This window comes from Coturnix japonica, chromosome Z (assembly GCF_001577835.2).
Source record: "Coturnix japonica isolate 7356 chromosome Z, Coturnix japonica 2.1, whole genome shotgun sequence".
Taxonomy (NCBI): Eukaryota; Metazoa; Chordata; class Aves; order Galliformes; family Phasianidae; genus Coturnix; species Coturnix japonica.
This window is the reverse complement of record NC_029547.1, coordinates 18,939,032-18,963,268: the sequence shown is the minus strand read 5'-3', so window position 1 is coordinate 18,963,268 and position 24,237 is coordinate 18,939,032. Positions and strand designations below refer to the sequence as shown.

At 39.8% G+C, this 24,237-nt stretch overlaps 1 protein-coding gene across 6 annotated transcripts; it reads left to right on the top strand.

The window, feature by feature from the left end:
* Window positions 1–1,126: 1,126 nt before the first annotated feature.
* Window positions 1,127–23,085, top strand: MIER3 (MIER family member 3). 6 transcript variants are annotated; one of them, XM_015848757.2, is made up of 13 exons: window positions 1,127–1,275; window positions 2,002–2,026; window positions 4,280–4,404; window positions 6,492–6,626; window positions 8,489–8,609; window positions 10,404–10,489; window positions 10,680–10,752; window positions 14,151–14,302; window positions 14,730–14,811; window positions 16,425–16,519; window positions 18,618–18,745; window positions 18,920–19,065; window positions 19,149–23,085. In XM_015848757.2, the coding sequence occupies exons 1-13, from the start codon at window positions 1,267–1,269 to the stop codon at window positions 19,604–19,606; spliced, it is 1,635 nt and encodes a 544-aa protein (XP_015704243.1). In that variant the 5' UTR covers window positions 1,127–1,266; the 3' UTR covers window positions 19,607–23,085. The 6 variants fall into 6 exon arrangements, with proteins under 6 accessions (XP_015704243.1, XP_015704242.1, XP_015704241.1 ...); XM_015848756.2 differs by having other exon boundaries at window positions 4,259–4,404; window positions 16,428–16,519; XM_015848755.2 differs by having other exon boundaries at window positions 4,259–4,404.
* The last annotated feature ends 1,152 nt before the right edge of the window (window positions 23,086–24,237 follow it).

Here is a 24,237-nt window from a genome sequence, read left to right as displayed (position 1 = left end):
GCAGCAGAGCTCAGCAGCTCATCGGTGTGAAACTGCACAGTCCTTTTCAGCGCCCAGTGTGGGACTTGGTTTGAGATAAGGATAAATGGGAAACTGGCAAAACATGTGCTGGACACTGAGAATTAAACAGTTCTAAAGAACTTATCATCTAAGTGTTGAATATGTGTCGTTTCTTCAGTAAGGGGCATGGGCTAGAGAGTGTGATCTTACCGTGATTATGGTGTGGGGAATTCTTTTTGGTTGTTTTGAGTGATGGTTGTGATGAATGTATGTTTTAATGACAATTCTTAAATAAACAAAGCTGAGTGTGGAATGCATTGGGTTACATGGCAAGGTTTTGGTGGCGTGAGGTTGTTGGGTGGGGGCTCTGTGAGCAGGAGGTTTACGTCAGGGCTCAGCATTTAGTCTCCTGTGTGCTCAGGACAGGATAGAGACCTGAAGCTCTCCTGCAGCCATGCACAGCCCTCAGGCAGACCGCTGCTCAGTGTCGGTGTGGCAGGCACTGTCCCGGCTGGGAGCAGAGATATGTAATTCCGAAGTTCAAACAGCTGGGGATCCACAATCAAGCCGAAGATGGCTTGATTCCCACTTCTTGTGCAACAGGACAAAACGTATCACTAAGAATGGAGTAGATATTTCTTTGGACATATAACACATTCAGTTTTAAGTACGGAAAACGCTCTGCATAGTAAATCTCGTTATATCTTTTTAAGCCTCAGTACGCAATCGACGAGAGCACGGCATGAATGCCTTGCTCCCTAATTCGTGACCGTTCGAACAGGAGACGCAAGAATAACTACTCATCCTCCGTTGGGCCGGACACGGAGGCAGCAGCAGCAGATATCGCAGCCGGCTACCAAAACGGAGCAGAATTCAGGGCGGCTCTCGGGCTTCCGCCGCCCCGGGTGAACCCCGCACAAGGCCCGGCGCCCCCTCAGCCAGACTCGGCTCGGTCCGGGTGCGGACACCTGCCGAGAGACGCCCCGGGCTGCGCCGGGCGCCCAGCGCCCCCATCCGGCGGGGCAGGGCCGGGTGATGCGGGCAGAGCGCTCCCGGCGGTCAGGGCGGGAGTGCCGCTCCGCCGGAGGTGGGTGTGGTCCCGGGGCTGCTCCGGGCCCGGTGCCGCCTCCTCCGCCCCAGCCCGGTCCCGCCGGTCTCCCCGCTCCCTCCCGGCCGGCTCCGGCTGGGGCTCGGCGGCTGCCATTGGCTTAGCGGCCCCATCCGGGCACTCGGCGCAGCGCCGTCGCTCAGCCCGATCGTCCCAATATGGCGGAGGTGAGCGGGGAAAGCGGGCCGGGGCGCCGGGGTTCGGCCGGCTCCCCGAGGGGTCCCGCGCCCGCCCGACCCTCCGGGTCCGCCCGGCCATCCCTGCGAGGAGGCTCCGGGGCGGCCCGGCGGCGCGGGAGAGCCCGGCGGGCCGGGGGGGCGGCCGTTGGGGCGGCCGGCGGCGGGGCAGCGGGAGGCTGCGCGAGTAGGCCGCGCGGCGGGCGGCGCTGCGCTGTGCCGGGTTCGCAGCCCGCGGGAGGCCGGCGGGGCCCGGCGCACGGGGATGCGCGGCTGCCGCCGTGGGGCCGTGGGGGGCGCGGGCCCGGGTGGAGCCGCCGCAGCGCGGGCGGTAGAGAAATGCCCGGAGGGAGGGAGGAGGAGCGAGCCCCGGGCTGCCAGCCGGGGAGAGGCGGTGGCCGGTCCGGCTGTCTGCGCTGCCGGCCGCTGTCATGTCCCGCCCGAGCTGGGGACGCGGGCAGCGGGAGCGCCGAGCCGGGTACCGCGCTGCGAGGACTCTGGGCCGGGGGTGGAGGGACGGAGAGCGGCAGGTGGGACGCGGGCAAGCGATGGAGGGAGGGCAGCGGGCGGTGGGATGCAGGGGCCGTTGGGTGGGAGGCGAAGGCTAGCGGCCTGCAACGGGGCGCGGCGAAAGGGGACGAACGGGAGAGGGGACTCGACCTGCTGTATGGGATGCGGCCCCATTCTCACCCGCTCGACCCTCTGCTCTCCCCGCAGGCTTCCTTTGGGAGTTCGAGCCCAGGTTCGTCCTCGCCAGCCCCGGCCCGGCACCCCGCCCGCCGCCACACGCCGCGCTCTCCTCCTGCTCCTTCCCGCAACCATCCCCTCTTGCCTCCTAGCCTTTCTAGCGCTTCACGTTCAAGTAACTAATCGTCTGCCTGGTTTTAAGGAGAGGGATGCACGCTGTGGAGTTCTTCCCTTAACTCCAGTCGCAGTTAGTAATTGGCTGCTTGGGGCCCAAATGAAAACAAAGTTTTATGCACTTTTCAGTCAGCATCTTAGGAAAACTGTGCACTCAGGGGAGACTGAGAGAGCAAGTGCTTCTCGCTAATAACTGCGAGTTTATGTGAATTTTTGCCTTCTTCGTAATATCAGAAAGTGTTTAAAAGTATAATTACACACTATTATTGAAGCTGGAACCACCTTTTAGGTTCTTGGATTACTTTGTGCAAGTGAATGTGTGTAATGGCAGCGGGGCTTTTCATGAATCCTTATCTGGGGAGTGCGCTTGCTTGCATTTAAATGCTTTCCACATTAGTTCTTTCTTTTCTGTTTAACTGCTCTAGCTTAATTTAATGACCTAATATTACTTAAGTATGTTTTTAAATTGGATATTGAGTGTTAGAGCTGCTGAGTGGGACTTTTTTTATCTGAAGCCCGAGAGTTGTGTCAATGGTCCATTTCAGTTATTCAAACATAAAATGAGTTAGAAGAGCAATTAGAAAGAACAATCATGAGCATATATGTATGTATGGGTAAATATATTTGTATGCTAGGTAAAGATAGTTGTCAGTTCTTGAAAAGCTGTGGGACTGGGATGTAAGAGCCAACAGGAGAAATATCCAACATGTAATGTATTTATTGTAATTTTATTACTACTATCGGCTGTGCTGAGTGATCCACGAGGCCGTAATATGAATTGCATGTGAATAACAAGCATTTGGGGCCTGAATGTTTCCTTATGGCATAGTATTATGAATTTGCACAGTATGGTCTTGAGCAAGCTAAATGTTTATATTTATAGCTAAAGTTTATATTAATTACCTGCATGTAAGTGGCATATCCTTCGCATAATTACTGAAAAATTAATTAGATGCTGTAAGACTCAGAAATGTTAGGTATTCAGATGTCTCTTTGAAGGCCAGAAGCAATGGCCTGAGAAACACTGCTTTAATTTTTCTGACAAGAAGATTGAAGATTTATAAATCTTTAGAGAATCAAGAAAATAAGTTCTTCTGTGGGAATGATTCTTAATATTTTTTCCCCGCTGCTCTTAAGATTTCAGCAGAGCACTAATGTGTAACAACCAGAGGAGGAAACTAGAAGTAAAAGAGCAATATCCTGATAATTTTGTTTTCTCCAGCCTGAAAGCTATAAGCAAATGAACGTTAAAGAGCAAAACAACCTTATGTTTCAGTAGTTTTCACTGCAGAACACTGACTTTGTGGTCCAGAATATACACATGTATATAACTTGTTGAGTCTTCTGTTAACTTTTCCAACAGTTGACAAAATGCATTTAAAATAATGACAGTACTTTATTTATGGGTATCCTGTTGGGTATTGACCACAGAAGTATCACCATGATTGATGGAGTATTGGGATCTATTGGAAACACTTTGTTATGTCCAGTGTGTTTTACGCTATATTTCCTGAGATTCTGACATGTTTGTTCTTTCTAGATCAAGTGCTAAGAGTTGAGCTAGTTTTCATAAAATGTCAGTGAGGCTTAACTGACCTGCAGCGAATCTCAGTCATTATGTTGCAGTTAGTAGGAAGCTGATTGTAAGAGCGCTTACAGTTGATTGTAAGCTAGGTTAAATATGTACCAGTGAAAAACTAGGCTAGTTACCATACAAATAATGATAAACAGAACCAGAAATTACATATCAGTCTCTTCAATTTATGAAATACAGCTGACATGCTTGCAGAATCTGGAATCTTTTGGGATAGTTTCAAGGTTGCTTTGAACAGTCTCTTCTGTAGTTTTTGAAACTTTGTTTCAGTAATTTGGATAGTTCTTTCAAACACTCACTCTGTAATGCTAGAGGAAAAATGGTACCTATTCCTTGTAAATTTGAGGAGGGAATACCAACTAAAACAGCTGAATTTGTAAAGCAGTTGGGATTTTGCTCGAGTCGTTCTACTCAGAATTCTGTACTTGCATGTAAAAGAACTTATGTAACCTTAACTTCTTCTGTGGTGTAATTTTGTATGTTGTAGACAATTTGTCTCATATTAGGCTTTTTTGATAGTTGGCTCTTTATCATCTGAAGATCATGACTTTGACCCTTCTGCTGAAATGCTGGTACATGATTATGATGATGAGCGAACTCTTGAAGAGGAGGAAATGATGGAAGAAAGTAAAAATTTCGGTTCTGAAATTGAAGATTTAGAAAAGGTAAGAGTGGCTTTTTCAAATGTCCATGGGTGTTGCGCTGACCTGAGAAAAGCAATCAATCCATTCCTCAGTTTGGATTGTGTAATGTAGTGTCCTGCAGAGCGTATCTGCAGCTTGTTTAAAAAGAGGAAATCATAGTTAGGGTATGGCAGTGTATCCTCACAGAAAGGCTGAACTGGCTTTTCAAAGGTTTTATGTTAAATTCACGTTCTTTTTCTTTTAAGAATGCTTAAACTTTAGAGGGAAGTTACCAAAACTGGTTTTGGAGCCATATTATTTAATAACGCTTTTTATTAGTTGTAATTTTAGAAGTTGGATGCATTTTGAGTAGTAATAAGTGACAACTAGCTGTATTTCATTCTGTTGTTCAGTCGTGTAGGTTTTTTTTTAATCTGGAAGATGTTCATGTTTCAGGCATGATAGGTCACCATTGCTTGCTGTGTAAATTTCCTTCTCAGTTTCATTGGTTTGGCATTTAGCAGTTGTACAGAATGACCAACATGCGTGTTTGCTTTTCCTGTTGTATTTTATGCTGTTTAATTATGTATTTTTCCTGTTTATATCTCTTTATCTCTTGTTCATCTGCATCGGTGGATCACCCATTTTAAATGACTCCTGAATGCTGAACACTCACAAATTGGTGCTACTTGCATTACCGTTCAGTGACCCATTTAAATCACTCAGTGTAACTGCAGATTTTGATAAAGAGCTCTGAAATGGTGTATTTTCTGAATTCAAATACAAAACTGTATTTTTGGAGCCTGCACTTTTTTTTTTTTTTTCCAATTATGGAGCTAACAGTCTTTATATTCCTTGTTTTTTGTTGTACTACCTTTATAATTATATTCTTGCTGATTATGAGTTTGTGATTAAGGTAACTAAGTATCTTGCCAAGTCTAATGGTTAAACTGGAGTTATTACTCCACAAAATGGTCTCTGTAATGGAAGGAAAAAGAATCAAGAACTACTTATCTTAAATACATTATTAGTTTAGGTGTGGGTCCTGAAAGACTTGTACATGTATTTGCGTGTATCCCTTGTGAAAAGTCTTTGTAGGACTTAAACCTTAACTGACTAAAGAAAACAAGTAATTTAATCAGTATATGAGTTCACCAAGAAAGTTTTTAAGGTGATTTAATTTTCAGAGGTATATGAATATCGGAAAGTATTTCTAATTCTTTGATGGCTTCAGTAAGGCAACTCTCTACAATTCATGGTCTTATTAGTTGTCTTAGGATGCACACATGATATTTAGTAAAATCACTTGAACAAAAACAGTTAGGAAAAAGAATCAGCTCCATTATAAATCCATCTTTCTCTTGACTTTCCTTGCCTTCTGAATTGTTAACTGATTCATAGACTCATAGAATCACGAGGTTGGAGAGGTCCTACAAGATCATCTAGTCCAACTGTCCTCCCTTTACCGTAGCTACAACAAACCACTAAACCATATCTTGTAGCTCCTCATCCAGATGCCCATTGAACACTGCCAGGGACGGCAACTCCACCACCTCCCTGGGTAGCCGTTCTAGTGCCTGAACCCTCTGAGAGGAGTTATTCTTTCTTATGTCTAGTTTAAACCTCTTCTGATACAACTGTGTTACTCCTATTAACTTCTCAGCAGCAGTCACTGTAAGATATGTTGTATAGGAAATGAAGAATAAGAAGTTGGTATTTGGATCTACTTTAGTGGGTTTTTGAATGCACACGTGTAGCTGTAAGTAGCTTGTCGTGCTAAAATGTTTGAGTTTTACAGCAGTTGTCTTTTCTATGGGAGATGTTGTGTATCTGGTGTACCACTGTTTTGAAGAAATATGAGTAAATCGTGCTGTGCAGTATGAATCAGGTTTTGAGCGAATTTTTAGTCATCAAGTACTGCTTAGTTTTATCTGGTAAGCAGGTTTCTTGGATAGCTTGATGGCTAATAGTGATGTCCCAAGAGAGAAGCGGTGATGAATTATTTCAGTACTGTGCCTGAAAATATTTTAAATCTTCAGTCTATCAAAATACATATTTTCCTTGCAGGTCTGAACTGTTCAGAGGTATTTGGTAACGTGTTGAAATGTTTGTAAATCCTCTTGTATTAGGAAGGAAACATGCCGTTGGAAGATTTGCTGGCATTCTATGGCTATGAACCGACAATTCCAGTTATGGCAGGTTCCAGTGCGGATAGCTCTCCAAGTGAACTTGCAGATGAACTTCCAGATATGACTCTAGATAAAGTAAGTCAGAACCATCTTCCCCAATATTACAGTACAAAAGCAGAAATCCTGGTGACCTCAGATTACATTTTACTATCTCTCGATGTTATAAAATATTAATCATTGTTAATTTCAATATAATATAATCAATAATAACTATATTATTCTGAATTTACTGATCATTCATGGACCCTGAAAATCTGTTTCTCTTGTAATTAATGCACTTAGAAATGCGTAGGAATTTCAGTGACAGTGTATTCAAATGAAAGATAAGTTAGCTATTATTTTAAAACACATCTAAAAGACTACATTTGTGTGTGGTTTTGGTTGGTCTTTTTTTTTTTTTTGTGAGGAAGAGAAGGGATTGTTTTGTTTTTTGCAAAATAGAAGTGGGATTTTTTCTGCAGAGATGTGTAAATTGCTCTGAAAGTGATGCCTCCTATTTATTTCCATGGAAATGGGAACAGATACAAAGACAGTGGTAACGCTATATAATAGAGCAAATTCTCAGCTACAGAATACTCTTTTTTCCAACTCACTCACCATCATTAGTTGTGCATTTTCTCCAGTGCTGAACAAGTGCCTGCGTGTTGCCAGTAAAGATATGCACAGCCACCTGGAGCACAGCTTACCTGTCACACTGCTGCCACCACTGCTGAAATGCACCACTCTCCTTGTGATGCTCACTTCCACTCTTTGGTCATCATAAATGTTCAGCAAGTGTTGATGAGTGTCAGTGGGTGCCATTTTTTCCACGTGGAGGAATTCAGTGACGCACCTTTGCTTAAGATGCACTTCCATGTCAGACATCACTTTGTCAGACTGCCCCTCTGCTGAAATCTGTTGAATGGCAACAAAATGTTAAGTGGTAAGGTTCGATCTCTGCTGCCATACCACTGATTTCCACCTCTGACATCATGGGCCAACATAGTGAAATCGGAGGCATTAGTTTTGGAGCAGCTTTCATACATTTTATTTTAACATATGCAATATGCAGAAAGGATAATTCTGGATTCCAGCATACATAAAATGTATCAAAGTTTGTGTGGATAACTTGATAACACACTTCTGGATGATGCTTTGGAATATCTCTTTCAGATGTATATTATTCAGGCAGATCTTAGCTTCCTTGGGGGAATGAGAGTAAGATTGTATTTGTCTGCAGTGTCTGTGTGTTCTGCTGCTGATGTAAAAACTTGAAACTTCTGCTTCTGTCTAACACTGATTTCTGAGATTTTAATCTTATGTTTTGTAATAATGCAATTCCAATTAGTAGTTTGGATTATAAAATCTGTACGTAGAAAATATGTGTGTGTATGTATGTATACACACTTATATGTATAGATATATATGTATATATTTACTTTTTGTAAGTATGATGTAGTGGTAAGCTCCATAGAAAGTAGGGTATAATTATGGCTCTGTGCATTGGATTCTCATCAGGATTCACAACTGTGTTGAGGCTACAAAAATGCAGTTCTTTCCCTTCCTAACTTCAAGCATGTCTGATAATGGAGAAATTCAGCTTCTTCTGCCTTTTCTTCTTTTTGTCTTTTTTTAACTGATGGATACTTTTTAGATACTATTTTTTGTTGTATTTTGGGAAGATAACCAATTATCTATTTTCTGTAAAGCATGCAAATGTGCCTGTCAGCTCTATTTGTCTTTTTTCAGAGTTCAGGAGGTAACAGCCTCTCTAAGTTCCATTAGAATTTTGGCCTTCTTTACACTGCAGACTTTTGAGGCAGTTTTGGTGTTTTCTGCTGGAAGCAGTTGGAGAAGCGTCTGAGATGAATCTAGGTGCTCACCAGGCTATGCTTATTATAGACATTTCGAGTTTGAGGTTGCTTATTTATTTATTTATTTTTATTTTTATGATACAGGAAGAAATAGCTAAAGACCTCTTGTCGGGTGATGATGAAGAAACACAGTCCTCTGCTGATGACTTGACGCCATCTGTTACTTCACATGAGGCTACAGATTTTTTTCCTCGGCCATTGCGATGTAGGAGAACTAGTTTTATTATAATTCTCAAAACAGTTCAAGGATTGCTTTCAGCTTACTAACTTAAAGTTTAAAAATCACAGCGTACCACTGATTTTACTGGGAGTTGAGGAACAGCGCTTTGTAAGATGTTGTACATGGATGCCATCTTTGATCATCATTTCTAATTACCTGAAAGACCTGTACTTGATGCTGTACTTTATACTCTTTTTTTTGCTTAAAGCCCAACTAATGTCTCTAAAAATACCACCCATTTCTGCAATTACTTGAGTTGTTGAAGAGTGCTGTGATTTTTCACTGTTTTAACAAATAACATATATATATTACCAGTTCTTTTAAGTTAGTCTTTCACTACTAAAATTTAACTGCTGTTTTAAACTGAGTCTTCTATTCAACCTAAGGATGTGAGTAAAGCTGTGATTTCTTTGTCATTATTTCCTTTCACGCATAACAGCACATTTCTATAGGAATTCTTAGGGTGAAAGAAAGTGGTTTTATATGGGATGGGGCCCTTGAACCCTTGACCACCAAGACTGCATTACCTGTAGAGCAGTGGTGGAAAAAATTTGAGAACCAGTGATTCAGTTATTCATCCTGGCTCACATATTCCTCTCTGCTTATTGCAGTTTGTATGCTGGCGTAGCGGATTTAGAACAATGTGAATAATTTTATCGTGGTTTTAATTTAGCTATCTTAAGCTATTTCTGGAAGAGTTCACCTTTCTAGAGAAGGATGATAAAGATGATGTGCTTGCTCAGTCACTTACAGTTGTGGTTTTTAAACTACAGCATCAGCAGCAAGATAAGATACTCACTGAAAGGGAGATAATAAAACCTTAAAAGTTATAACTCTTTTAAAATTAAACTAAACCCAAATTTGCTGGCATTTAAATGTAGTCAGTAAGGTTACTTGTGAACTAATAATGAATATGACACTGGAAATGTGGCAGCTTTGTGATGACAATAAAAGGTGATTAACCTCTCATCTTGCTCAGGATTAAGAAACCGTCTTTGTTTTCAGCTGCCAACAAGAGGATGATACTCTTTCTCTGTCTGAATTTTTGATTGGACATTTTAAAATCAAATGATGGGAAATACTAGTTTTCTGTACAACAGAAAGTTTCTCCTTTTCTTCTGTTTCCTGTCCATTTCTCTGGGAGAAAGATAAGATTAAGTTAAGCATTTCCGACACCTGATTTGGATCAAATAGTAACAAATAATTTTGTGTAATTATCTAGGCATATTGCTATGTTGTAAGTCCATGCAGCTTGTTATCTGCTATTTCTAACAGCAAAAGGAAGTAGACTGGAGAATATAATAATGACCAAAGAACAGCCTCAGTCTGTACATTGTTAGATGTGGTCTCTGATGTTGATGATTCTAGTTATGCATAATGAAGTTAAAATTACAGCCCTGCTTTGGAGATTGTTATACTTTGAGAAGACAAAAGTAGCTTTCATCTTATAACGGTAGCTTCCATTCTACCAAGGGTTACACATCTTGAAAGTGGAATTACTTCAGTACTCAGTACCAGGATCTTTTCCAAATTCTAAAATATTATCTGTTCTTCAAAATACTTGAAGGGGGGGGGAGATAGAAAACAATAATCAGAGCTGTTTTTTTTTGCTTATTCTATGTTGTGTATTGCTGCTCCATCTTCACTACATGTTGTGTCAGTTTTGTTTGAAAGAATGTTTTGAATGTGTGCTTCAGTTAAATCTTCTGATTGTAGACTTTGCTAGGTAATAAAGGCTTGCCTAGCTAAAACCAAGGTTATTTTTTTTTCTGTCTGAAGCAAACACTACATGTGATGGAGATAAAGAATCAGATGGTGAAGATGTTGAAGCAGACAATGGTAACTCATCTGAAGATCTGAGAAAGGTAATAACTATTTCTTCAAGCAGACAATAAGTTAAAATAAAGTCTTTATTATTAAGAAAATTATGTTAAGATTTTTAGTACATACCTTAACTCTGGAATTCTCTGCTGAATGCCAAGTTAATAGTGCTTTTTTATGCTTCCATATGAAAAGTGTTAAGCTAATACTTCTTTTCCTTTGTTGCATCTTCAGGAAATAATGGTTGGTTCACAGTATCAGGCTGAAATTCCACCGTACCTTGGCAGACACAGCGATAATGAGAAAGGTATGTTTTTCTGACTATGCTACTTTTTATCATATGCTTACGTACAGCAGTTGATGAAAAAACAGAATTTACATTTTGAGTACAGTTAATCTTTTAGTTAAAATCTCAGAGACATTAAAAATACTGGAAAACTGAGGTTGTGCAGCCGTATAATGACTTCCCAGATGTGTGATTTTACAGCTCCAAGATGGCATTCTCAAGAATATACAGGAAGGTGTATTACAGCATTTGTTCTGAAGTATCTGGTAGGCAGAGGAGACAACAAATACTAGGTCAGGAATGAAAAACTTTCCTTGGATTATCCTAATTGGACTGTGAGTGTTTAACTTAATTAACATTTCAGATGTTCTTAATGTTGTTTTTCTTTACTTGTGTTTTTTTGTGAGCAAAATTGTGTGGGCGAAAGAATGAGCAGACAATGCAGATTGTGGCACATTTTGCCATCTGTGAGATGTGATGTTTTCGGTATGATGCTGTTCTTCTGTAGGTTTAGGTTAAAAGATGTAGTTGTGTTAGAACAGAAAAAAATAACTAAGAGTTTTATTTGGTATCTTTTAAAGTCTTCCCTGTGGGGAAAAATGCAGTATATGCAGCTGTGAAATTAAAAATAAAAACAAACCCACAAGTTCTGAGTTAAGTTAACTTGTGTATGGAACAGATGTGAAATTTGTAACTGTTTAGGAGGTACGTTGATAAATGGAAGGTGGTTTTTTTTTGTTTTTTTGGGTTTTTTTTTCTGTAATTTCTCCTTATTCTGTCAGTTAATCATTTTAAAACTCCAAGATTTTGTGGGAATATTATTCCAATGAAGCATGTCAAGTTTTTATATCATAATAAACTGCTTCTGTACTTTTGTAAGAATGATGCTTTGTGACAGAGGAGGTGAATGTTTATTATAGAGCTGGAAGCATTAGTGAGTGAACATCTCTTGTATTGCCTTAGGGACAAGAACAGTTTCCTTCTTCATAAGATTCAGTCTTGATGCTTACCAATTGCTTGAAGCAGAGGAATAAAAGCAAGACTAATATGTGTAGTCCTTTTGCTCTTTATACATCCCTTTTTAGTATCAGCCATGAGCTAGAGAATAACCAGAGGATGCCAGAAAGGGGGTAAACCTGATAACTTTCCTGGTGCTGGAGAGAACTGGTGTAAGTCTTGAATATATGGCCAGCAATGAGGTAGCTCTCAGATTGGAGAGCCCAGGGACATCTCTTGAGAATAGTAGGCATGGAAATACTGGATTATAGTGGCTGATTTTAAAAGAAGGAAATTGAATCTGAGCATCAGCAGCATTCTGAGGGGCTGGACCTGTCTCTGATCTGGCTGGAAGTGCTCTGGAACACACTGCATTTACTTCACTGCCTGGGCTTCAGAGTTTTGTAATTATACTACAGTAATCCAGAAATCATCCCCTCCCCTGTGTAAAAAGTCACTCTGAAAGCCTCATCTGTACTCCATGAAGAAGTGGTAATATTATGACAAATGGAATTATATCTTTGTTTCGTAGTCCCAGCTGGTGGAGTTGATAAATAGCAGTTTGGTTCTTCTGTGAATGTTACATTTGTAACATGTCTCTGTGAAAGCTTTTTGTATTCTTATGCCATAACAGCACTTTCTGAGCAGGGGTAATTCTATTTCTCACCTTTGCATTATACTGTTTCCTGCAGTTATATGAGAGGTTTGAGAATGCTCTTTGCCTCTTCCATAGTAACAGCCACTGTGCTTTTGTGTGAATAACTCTGATTTTGCATTGCTAAGAGTATGCATGAAGCATTAAGTGCAGTGTTAATCACATAAGTTGATTGGAGTAACAGATTTTGTAGCTTAATCTAGAATTTAAATGTGTGCACAGGTTGGCAAAGTTTCAGGCCAACTTTTTTCATGTGGCCGCTAAGCTAATGTCTTGTCAAACATGCTACTTAAGAAGTGCATATCTGGTTTCAGTGTACTACAAAGAAGGACTATGCATCTTGTTTACTTGTAAAATATGCAGTGTACAAGCTGTTTACAGTATATGGTCATTAGTAAACAGAAAAAGAAATTGCAATCTTCACACCTGAATTCCATTCTGCTACATATGCTTAGAAAAATTTTACTTAAAAATGACTAGTTTGTTACATCCTTCTCTTCTCTTTCCCTCTACCATATGATATTCGAAATGTTAAAGTATTATGTTATATCTCTTTACTGTTAAATACAGATTACTTCTTCGAAACATCTTGTGGTGCTTTGAACTGATGGCTAGCTAAATTCCATTTCACTGTTCCCTTATTTTCCTTCCCCAGAGGATGAGGGAAAGAAAATAGGATAAAAAAGGGCTTAAAAATTGTGATAAGACAGGGAGATAATTCAACAATTGCCATTGCAGGCAAGACAGACAGCATATGAGGGTGAATGTTATTTATTGCCTGTTACAAACAGGCTAGAGCAATGAGAATTAAAAGCAAGCTACTAAATCCTACTTCCCTGCCTACTTCCCTTCCTCCTACCACCTCCTGAGTAGCACAGGGGAGCAGGGATTGGGGGATGCAGTCAGTCTGGAACACGTTACTGTGGTTCAGTCTCTGACCTTGTTCCACGTGGGTCTCTCCAATGGAATGCCATCCATCCCCAGCTGGCAGCAGCTCTCCAAGCACTGCTCCAGCATGGCTTGTGCCACAATGCCTATCCTTCAGGACCACAGTGCTCCAGCACAGGTCTCCCTCAGCCTCCCTGCCCCATGGCAGGGTCCTCTCCACAGGTGATGCTTTCAGCCCTGGGACAGCTCCTCTTGGGATCTTACAATGGGCTGCAGCATCCTCCAGTCCACATCACTGCTGCACCATGAGCTCCACCATGGCTGCACAGGAGGATCTGCTCCACTTGGTGTCCATGGACTGCGGGGGGGCAGCCTGCTCCACCATGGGCCTGTCCTGTGCCATGTCTGGAGCACCTCCTGCACTGACTTTGTGGACTGTGGGATTGTTTCACAATTCTCTCTCTTAACTGCTGTTATGCACCAGGTTTTTGTATTTTTTTTTTTCCTTTCCCTAAATCTGCCATCCCATACCGTATGCAGTGTTGCTCATGGCTCAGCTCTGTGCAGCAGCTGAATTTGTATGAAGATGATGTATATCATTAGGTAATTTGACTTGATCATCCATCAGTCAATGGACTAGGCCTCTGTAGACTGAAGAGTTTTGTCCTCCATTATCTGATTTTCTTAGAACCTGAATCTCTTCACCGTATCGTTCTGCAAGTCTGTCTCTTAACCAAGGCTTTTGGACAAAAAGTAATCCACAGTTTACAAGAAATGTGGTATTTTGTTTCTTCTGCATTCACTATCTTTGCAAAATAGGTTTTTATGTTATAGTCTTTAAAATGTCATACTTGGTGTTAATGTATTTCTGTTTCAACAGCATATGAAAATGAAGATCATCTACTTTGGAAACCTGATGTGATCTCAGAAAGTAAAGTTAAAGAATACCTTTTTGAAACCTCCTTAAGAACAGGAAATGAAAAATTAATTGGCAGAATTCCGGAAGGGCTACATACACGGGATAATGAACAAGTATGTTTAGTATCCTGTTCTATTTGTGACATATTGCTTTGTAATTAACATGTGTTTCTTTCTCTGCTTGTATTATAAAGGTAGCAATACTTAGTTTCTCTGATGTTTTGTTTCTCTGTTTTATTTTCATCAGATGTTATCAGGATCTTATTTGACATTTAAATAATACTTAATTAACACAAATAATGTTGGCACTGTTGCGAAGCTTCTGATTGCCACACTTTTGACAGATTCAGATTTTTTAATAATTGCTTCTCACATTCTGTATTTGCTTCAACTCTGGGAAGGTTTTGTTTTCGGTTGTTATTTTAATGTTTTTATCATCTATAAAGACAGATTCTCTTTGACATGATATGTGCTCACTGAAAAACTGGCTTTGTAAGTTTAGATTTGATGTTTGCAAACACTGAGTTCTTTTATTTTACAGGCACTGTATGAACTTCTGAAGAGTAGCCATAATGTTAAAGAAGCAATTGAGAGGTACTGTTCAAATGGAAAAGCATCTCAGGGTAAGAAATAGTTCCTGATTTTTCAGAAAAGTGTATTTGAATGAAAGAATTGTAAAACTTGTGTAGAAAAACACCATGTAAGAAACATTGACAGGCATTTCTGTTGCCATGATATATATATAGCACAGGCAAGTGTAATCTGGCTGGTCATTTGGAATTTTCTACTAGAGAAGTTTCCAACTTTATACAAGTTTGCAAGATCAGATTTTACAGCTTTTATTTCCTTCTTTCCTCTGCTTCTATTGTAAGAATAATACAGACTGACGGATGGACAGGAAGCTGTGATTTTTCTTCCATGAGACTGCTCTCACTCAGTGATAGTGCCTGTTTGAGATCATGGTCAACTGTAATCTGATGTCATTTATACCAGATAATATACAACTTAATGGAACTATAAGGAATATCAGTGCCCTGCTTAGAAAGCTCATGTACAGGAAGAGGGCCAAACAGTAGAAATACAATGTCCTAAATCCCCCAACTCTCCAGGATCTAATTTCCTGTTCTGGGATTGAAAAATAGCTCTGCCTCTTTGTGACTTGGAAGCCCTGTTATGTAAGGACTGGTACTCACACTCCTCACCACTGCCCTGCTCAAATGGGACTTAGAATGTCCTCATTAAAAATAGTGAAGAATGATAACACTCTCAATTCCTGTCCTTTTGGTTTTATGGTATGGTCTGTGCTACTTGCTGAAGTTCACTGCTTGTTCTCTTGATGAGAGTTAAAATCCACATTTCTTGAGGTGTTTTCTTAACTGTGAGACTTTACATGGAGATCTTCTCTTTGAAGGCTGAGAACTCTGTAGAAAGTAGTGCAAAATTAATGGGTTGAGAAAAAAAGAAAATGACTTCATAGTCATATACTTAGAGCCTTCATCTGGGAGCAGGAAGGTCTTTGTTTCAGTGTTTGCTTCCAGAAATGTTTTGAGATTTTTTTTCCCTGACTGAAAGCTGAAGTTTTTTGAATTATCATTTTGAAAATCTCTCTTTTATTTGTATTTTTATTTACTTAGATCCAGGAAAGCAACAATATTTGAAACAGAACTGATGTACTCAAATAGTTTGAATACCTTGCTTAGATCGTATATTAGGAAAAGCACAGAGAACCATGCAATATATTAACCCTTTGCTTACATGCTTTTTTTTTAAGCGATTTTATTTTTACTTTTAAAACTAAATTCAGTTTTACAGTCTGCAGGTTTTTGGAGCAAACAAGTTGTTGCTCCTTTTTCCAACAATCACTGCTCTTTGTGTCCTATGTAAAAGAAGTACTTCAGAGGAATAATCTCAGTGATACTCTGGTGGTACTTTTAAGCCTTGTTTCTTTTTGATAACACACTTCTTCAAAAACGACATATAAGAATTCTTTAATGTCCTTTGCCCTCAAGGATGAAAGATTTTAGAAATCAAACTTTTATGAATCTTTATAAAAAAAGAATGTTATATTTCAGAGAGGATATCTATACAGCATATAAAAAAATGAGTCCAGATAACTGACCTGTAGTTTTAGAGTGTGTTTCTGTATTTGTGCATTAACAACACAGTTATTTTACTCTCTGTGAAAAGTTTTCTTAAGCAAAAATAAATTCTAAGTGTTATTTTTGTTACTGTCTAGAAGAGATGACAGCATGGACAGAAGAAGAATGCAGAAGTTTTGAACATGCTCTTCTGATTTATGGTAAAGACTTTCATCTCATCCAAAAAAACAAGGTTAGTGTTTTACAATTAAATGGAAGAATTAGTAGATGATAAAATGCTGACCATCTGTGACATTCATGCAGGAGTGTGGAATAAGAGCTACCATGTTACATCGAGCTTGACTTTTTTTGTGTTAACTTTACAGCATGTATCATTGGAAGGTCTGAATGAGACAGTGTACCATCTCTGAAGCTGACTTAAATTGACATCACTTATATTTATGTGTTTATATTATATTTTAGTTTAAATGTCTCTCTCTTCTAGAAGTATAGTACTTCTTCATTAAGACCATGAGGGGAAACTGTCTTAAGTCTCTGTCATCAGGAGGGTGTAACTGCACAGAAACAGGCTTAGCTCTTCATGTTTTTGAAGAAAGTGGTGTAATCGTCAACCAGGGTTCTGTTTTCTGACTAATTATGGAGTTCTAATTTTGATTTGGATTACTTATAATTGACTTTTCTGAACATGAAGAATAAGAATGATATTTTTTAAAATAAAAAGATAGTACTTTGTGGTACAGTTGACAATATTCATATTTCCAATTTTTTTCCATACTTCTTTTATTGTTTGATGTCATCTTGAGGATATCTTTTTCTTTAGGAGTCTGGTGTATTTGCCATAGTTTAGGTAAACTTTACAGCATTGTAGTTGCTGTTGAAGAACAATCAGCTAGGCCTGCTCGATATCTGCCTTAACCTGTCCTATGAGAAACCTTTGGGCAGCTGAGACTTTAAATGCACCTTACCAATAAATAGTAATTCACTAGAGATAGGAAAAAATCATTTAAAAGTATGTATTTTTAATAATTTTTACAACATGCAGGAAGGCACATGATTTGAAGAATTATTCTGGAGAAACTGTCTGCTCATGGCTTGGATGCATGTACACTTCATTGGGTAAAAAACTGGCTGAGTGGCTGGGCCCAAAGAGTTGTGGTGCAGACAGTACCATCCGGGAGAGTTCATTTGCTTAAGGGTAGAAAGATCTGGCTAGGCTGCATTGATGGACAACATCCAGTTGTATGGCATTCAACAAGGTGAAATGCTGGGTGCTCTACTTGGGTAGTAACAACCCTATGCAGTGATGCGAGTTTGAGGAAGTTTGACTGCAAAGGTGCCTGGCAGAAAGGGACCTGGTGTTACTGGTTGACAGCCAGCTGAACATGAGGCAGCTGTGTTCACAGGTTTCAGGAACTGTGTGGCCAGTAGGCCTACAGAAGTTATTGTCTTAGACTCAGCCCTGGTGAGAAAGAATGCACCTCAGGTACCATGCTCCGTTTTGGGCCCCTCAATACAAAAAAGACTTTGAGGTGCCAGGGAGTGTCCAAGGAAGGTCAGTGAAGCTGGCAAAGGGTTTGGAGAACAAGTCTTATGAAGAGCAGTTGAGGGAGCTGGGATCGTTTAGGCTGGAGAAAAGGAGGTTCCAGAGAGACCTTATCACTCTCTACAGATGCTTCAAAGGAGGTTGTTATGAGGTCGGTCTTTTCTCCCCAACAATGAATGAGGACGAGAGGAAGTGGTCTCAAGTTGCACCAAGGGAGGCTTAGGGTGGATATTAGAAATTTCTTCACTGAAAAGGTTATGAAGCATTGGAGCTGCCTGGGGAAGTAGTTATCACCATTCCTGGAGGCATTTAAAAGACACATAGATGTGGTGCTTAGGGACATGATTTAGTGGTAAACTTGGTAGTGCTAGGTTAACAATTGGATTTGGTAGTCCCAGAGGTGATGTCCAGCCTAAATGATTCTATGATTCTGTCTTCTGTAAGAGTATAGGTAGAAGTAGCAGTTTCTCTGAGAATCTGACTTTGCGTAGCAGTGCCTATTTTGGTGAATAAGGTGAACCATTAACGTAGATCAAAATGAGTTTTACGAGTCCTTAACATTTTTTCAACAAGAATGCATTTTTTTTGTTGTTGTTTGAATATTTAATGTTGTTCATTTATCAGTTATTTGTGTACGTTTCTGCAGTTATTTGAAACTGCAGATCTCTGTGAGATCTCTTAGTTGTTTTGTTCCAGACACTTAGTAAAGCTGACAGGGATATGGGAACTGGGGAGATGGCAAAGCGGCTCCACATAAATCTGGTCTATTTTTCTTGCCTTCCTTCAGGTAAGAAGCAGAACAGTTGCTGAGTGTGTGGCTTTCTATTACATGTGGAAGAAGTCAGAGCGCTATGATTTCTTTGCACAACAGACGAGATTTGGAAAGAAGAAATACAATCTTCATCCCGGCGTAACGTAAGTACAATATTGGTATATGCTAGCTGTAGCAAATCTTAAATGTAGAAGATTTTTTCCCTTCCCATCATTGCAGCATGCTGCAGTAGCTATGCTAACTGAAATCAAATCCATCATCATTCTAGGCCTTGACTTCATGTTAAATAACCCGTTATGAACGTATTATTGTTCTAGAGATTACATGGATCGTTTGGTAGATGAAGCAGAAGCCCATGGTGGAGCAGTGCATTCTTCAGTCTTAACATCTAATAGTCGAACAGAAACCATTCCTGATCAACAGCTAAGCATTCTGAACTCCATCACTGCCAATGAGCTGACAGGTAAATCAAGGCCAAAAAAATATAAAATCTTGTGATTTCATAAAATGCCATTTCATTTACCTTGGTTTCATATTTTTTTCCAGCATTGACAAACAGCGTAGCAACAGTCTGCCACACTTCAGATGTGAACTGCCTGGATGATGCTTTTTCTCCTATGGACAGCTTACCCCGAGCACCAGTTAATCATGTGCCTGTTGGAACAGAAGAACTGCTTAACTTGCCAAGCAATGGTGAAAGTGATTGTTTTAATTTATTTGAGACTGGCTTTTATCATTCAGAGCTAAACCCAATGAACATGTGCAGTGAAGAGACAGAAAGACCTGCAAAGAGATTGAAAATGGGAATTGCTGTCCCAGAATCGTTCATGAATGACGTCTCTGTAAATAACCTTGGTGTGGACTTTGAGAACCACACACATCATATTACCAGTGCCAAAATGGCTGTTTCAGTGGCTGACTTCAGCAGTCTATCTTCAAATGAGACAAATGGTTTTATCAACACCCACACTCTTCACCAACACACTGCCCTTCATTCAGAATGACTGTGGGAAGTGAAACAAACAGTGGGTATATTATGCAGTAGTAGTAAACTTGATGGGAGCTGTCAGGTTTGCTTAGTCTTTCACTGGAAGTTTGAACTGTATGACATCAGTGATGTCTTTGTATGTATAGAACTATATCTTGATTTATCAAGAGTAATTTCTTTTTTCAGTCCATAAATGTGGAAATGTCGTATGATATTTGGCAGAGTTTGGGACTAAGAGAACTCTGTGGTGCAGCTTTAAGCTCTGCTTCAATTTTTTTTTTTATTTTATTTTATTTTTTTAAAGCCTGTAGACAGAGGCCACCAACTCAAAACCAGCACAGAACTTCTGAACTGATTGGAGTGGCTTTTTAGCCTAAGTTACTTTTGCTGTAACAGATACAGTGGAATAACAATGTTTACAGGTACCTATCCTGATCCCTGTGCAATGTAGCATTTTTGTTTTTTTGTTTTTTTTTCTTATAAAGGCAGGGATAGGCTTCTTTAATTTAAACTGCACAAACACACAAGGATGTTTTTTAAATGGAACCTTCTCTCATGTGATACTAAACTAGAGCACTTCAGTTTACAAAACAGCAAGTTCATCTTGGTGGAAGCTAGCACAAGGAACTTACCATGAGTAAAGTATGAAGACCTACACTTGGATGCTGTTGCAGAATTACAGGCCATGGCTACCGTACACAAGTAATTATATTGCCAGGAGTGTCTGTGTACTTTAACTTACTGGCGTAAACAGAGAATGTGTATTAGGCTGTTGTGTTCTGGTGTGTTTGTCCACAACTTTGAAGAATAATGTTCTTGTATAACTTTCCTAAGGCAGCTGATGTTGCAGAGCGCTGCAGTCTGCGCAGCTTAGGATTTACCACTGAACAGTCTGTGTTTTGGAAGACAAATTACTTGGAGCACTGCAGTTCAAAGTGTTAAAGGGACTGTCTAGTTTATGTAGAAGTAGTAGAGCCTTGAGGTGTGTATTTAAAAGCCTTTCTTTAGTGTGAATTTCATTTGTTTGCTTTGGCAAGGTCATGGGCTGAAAAAAGGCACTTTGCTACACTGGTCAAATAGGAAAGGATGAGGAAAAAAACTTCACGTAAAAGCAACTGTAATTGCTTCAGTAATATTTTGTTTTGTTTTCATCATGGAGTGTGATTCAACCATCCAGAAAGTTTGTCTTGCAGCAGCTTGTTCTGATTCTTGAGGTGGAGTTGAACCAAACCAAGTAAGATATTTTGTAGCATAAAACATGCAGTTTTAATGAAGCTGGGAACCTCATTTCAGGAAGATGACCGCTTTTCCTCGTGTTACAAATTTAATTGCCACTACCTTGTTTTCGTTATTCAAGTGGTTAAGTTTGCCTTGTTGATATTTGTAATGGTTGCTTCAAGGTCGTGCTGAGTAACTAGAAAGTAGTGACTTTAGTATTTGAAAGGGAAGAGGGTATTTATTATGCATACTGTGAACTGCATTGACATCCTGAGTCTTGGATGCAGAGTATGGAGTTTTCTTTACAGCATTGTAATGAAGATTGCTTTGAAGTGTTTACACAATAGCACATTTACCGTATTAAAAACAAATCAATTTAGCACAGTGGACAAAAGTATAGGAAGTGTTGTAATCCATTTTTAACTGACACATCTGAAGTATGTAATTCTGCCAAGTACACAGTAAATAACAGGTAGCCTGGGCCCTGTGTTGTACTCTGACATTTTTTAGCCAAGTTGTGAGCTTCTTGTTGCTGTGTTTTGTGCTGAACTTTGTACCTTGTTTCTTTCTGTTGGCGAATCAACACATTTTATGTAATTTTGTAAAATACTGCCCATAATCCTTCGTTGTTATACATTCAAGTTTTATGTATGGGTTTACAGCGAGTGGCTGGTGTGTATAAAAATCATTATAGAGAGATGACTGAATGCTTATACCAGTTGCACTTAAATGAACATGCCCATTCTCATTAGCTGATGCAGTAATATATTCAGTTTATCTATGCATTGCTGGGATCTTAATGTAGACAGGGGCTTGTCTAAGGTATGGATTGTCAGCAAGTTGAACGGACACTTTAGTTATTTAAATAGAGACTTTTGACCAAAATGCAGAAAATGGTATGAGAGAAAAATGAATTCCAGCTAGTCTGATAGGTTTTTAAATGCTGATCTTGTTTGGCCTGTTGGCCAGCTAGCTGGTATCGTTTACTTTTAATTCCTTGTTAAAATGAGGCAATAATTTGCAAGATTTTGTAAATATGTAAATTCTTCATATCTTTTTAGATATCTATTTCAATATTTTCTGACTACTTCTGTGTATAGGAACATTTTTGTGCATGCTTGATGTGACATTCATAAATTTGTACCACTATGACTTTATCCATGTAAAATAGCTATTTATTGAATTTTATTTTTTTTTTCTTTTAAAAGCTGGACTTACTTATTTTTCTCTCATTTTAAGCATTTAAATGGAGGACTTGTTACTGTTTATTAAAAGAATTGTGTTTTAGAAGTCAGCACGAAGATAACTGAACTGCAAGCATAGGAAGAAATGGTGTTGCTTTGGTTCTGGGGGGGTGGAGCACAATTCTTGTAACGAACTGTGATAAATTCTTTGTCCTTTGCCACACTTCTTCATACAGACAAACCAAAAATCCACAATGGGCAATTGCAGTGTTGGTAAATGTATCCTTTTAACCTACAGGGAGCCTGAGGAGGATAGCTGATTCATTTAGAAGTGTAACTGGTGCTGTGATTATAGCAATACCTTTACTTTTCTTAGTCACGCATCGTCTTCTCATGATAGATTTCTACGTGTTTAGTTTTTCTCTCGTCATGGTCAAACTGCTGAATTTACTTGAAGGGTGTACGATACTGTCTGAAGAATACTAAATTGTGTACAATTAGGTCAATGAAGTGTGCAATTGTTTTGTTTTCAGTTTTTAAAGCTGAGGGTCAAAAGTGTTTGAGAACTTCAGATGCAGTAGAACGTAACGATACTACGTAATTTAACCAAAGCCTCTAGTGCATACTTTAACTTTGAATGTAAACTAATGGATCGACTGACCAACGGGGTCACTGCTTGCCCAGCACCACAAGCACATTGCCTACAGATCGAGAAACTAAATATACAGTGTAATTTATAAAGTAATTACCAGGTTACTATTTTTTCTTTCATTCCTATTTTTCACTGAAAAATAAAGAAAAAAGAAAAAAAAAAAAGGAAATTGCTATCAGTTGTAAGACACAGTATGGTCATAGTCCTCTTAATAAAGCAGAGATCCCAGTTATTCTCAAAGCGAGTACCCTGTGCATAACAGTAAACTTAGTGACAATCGGAACATGCTGTAGTATCAGTCAGATGTTCAAGAGGAAGTCGCTATCGTTGCATTGGTTTTAATATTTGTACATAAACACTGATTTTTTTGAGCATTATTTTGTATTTGTTGTATTTTAATACCTGGTGTACAGTTCCAGAAATAAATGTCTGGAAACCTTTCTTTACTTGTAAAGCTTTTCATGCATCTGCAGCGTGTTTGCTATTTTGTTTTCAGATGTGCTTAGCACCAACTCTGGATATATTCTCAGCTGTTGTGAGTAACGCTCAAGTAGGAGTGAAAAAGATAACCAGTGGCTCTGCACGTAATAATGAGCAGTGATTATATATTTTATACATAATAAGCAGTGATTTCCCTCAAACCTTACGCCTTAAGTGCAGCAAAATCTTAGATGGGACTTAACCATAGCTTCCGAGAACAGCACAGCAGCTCAGCCCCATATTCAGACTGCATGGTAAGCACTGCAAAATACATTCCTGTTCTCTGTATAAGAAAACTTGCCCAAATCCTTGAATCCACAGCTTAGATCCACCCATCAGGCTCAATTACAGCTATGGACAAGAAAAACCTTACTCTGCTGAGGTTGATTGTACTTAACTTGAACTATCAGAAGTGCTTTTTACATGCTTTCCTCAAGAAATTGAACTCTGAGAAGCACCGTGCTGCTTCTGAGTAACTGCTGTTCCACCAAGCACTGCAGTTAGTGTGAGGCTTCCTAGGCCCAACGTGCATATTTCTGCCATGATTGGAACAATAAATCTTCAGGTAAAGAATGGATTTTTTTAAATAAAGCATAGCTGCCTGGAGTGCAAGCTCATTGTAAATGTAACCAGCAAAAGAGTCACTTTGACAAGTAATCTAACGAGCTGCACTTTCCTTTCTCCACGAGTTAAGATGAAGAGATGTGAATTGTGTCTCTTTTCTAATGATGATTGCTAGAAGGTGCAAAACAAAGTGCCCAAAAACGCTTTGGTGACAGGCTGCACCTCTCCTTTCCTTGTGATTTGGCGTAAGATCAGTGCTAGATAAACTATGAGAGGGGTAGCACGCAATCTGGCTGCCATAGGTGCCAGAGCCACAGAGGTGGGTGTAACCTCATGCAAGGCTCCGGGCAACTCTGCAGCTCCTTCCCCACTCGCTGCACAGTCACATGCTGGTCCCTGCGCTGGCTGCAGTATCTTGGCAGTGAACTGTTGGTTTCCTTAAAGTTTCTGATCTCTGGCAGCCGCTCGTCCTGGCAGACGTTCCCGTCTCCCTGTGGGCCTGTTCCTCCTGGGCACCAGCAGCTCTCCTGCTGGGTTTGTCAGCTCACC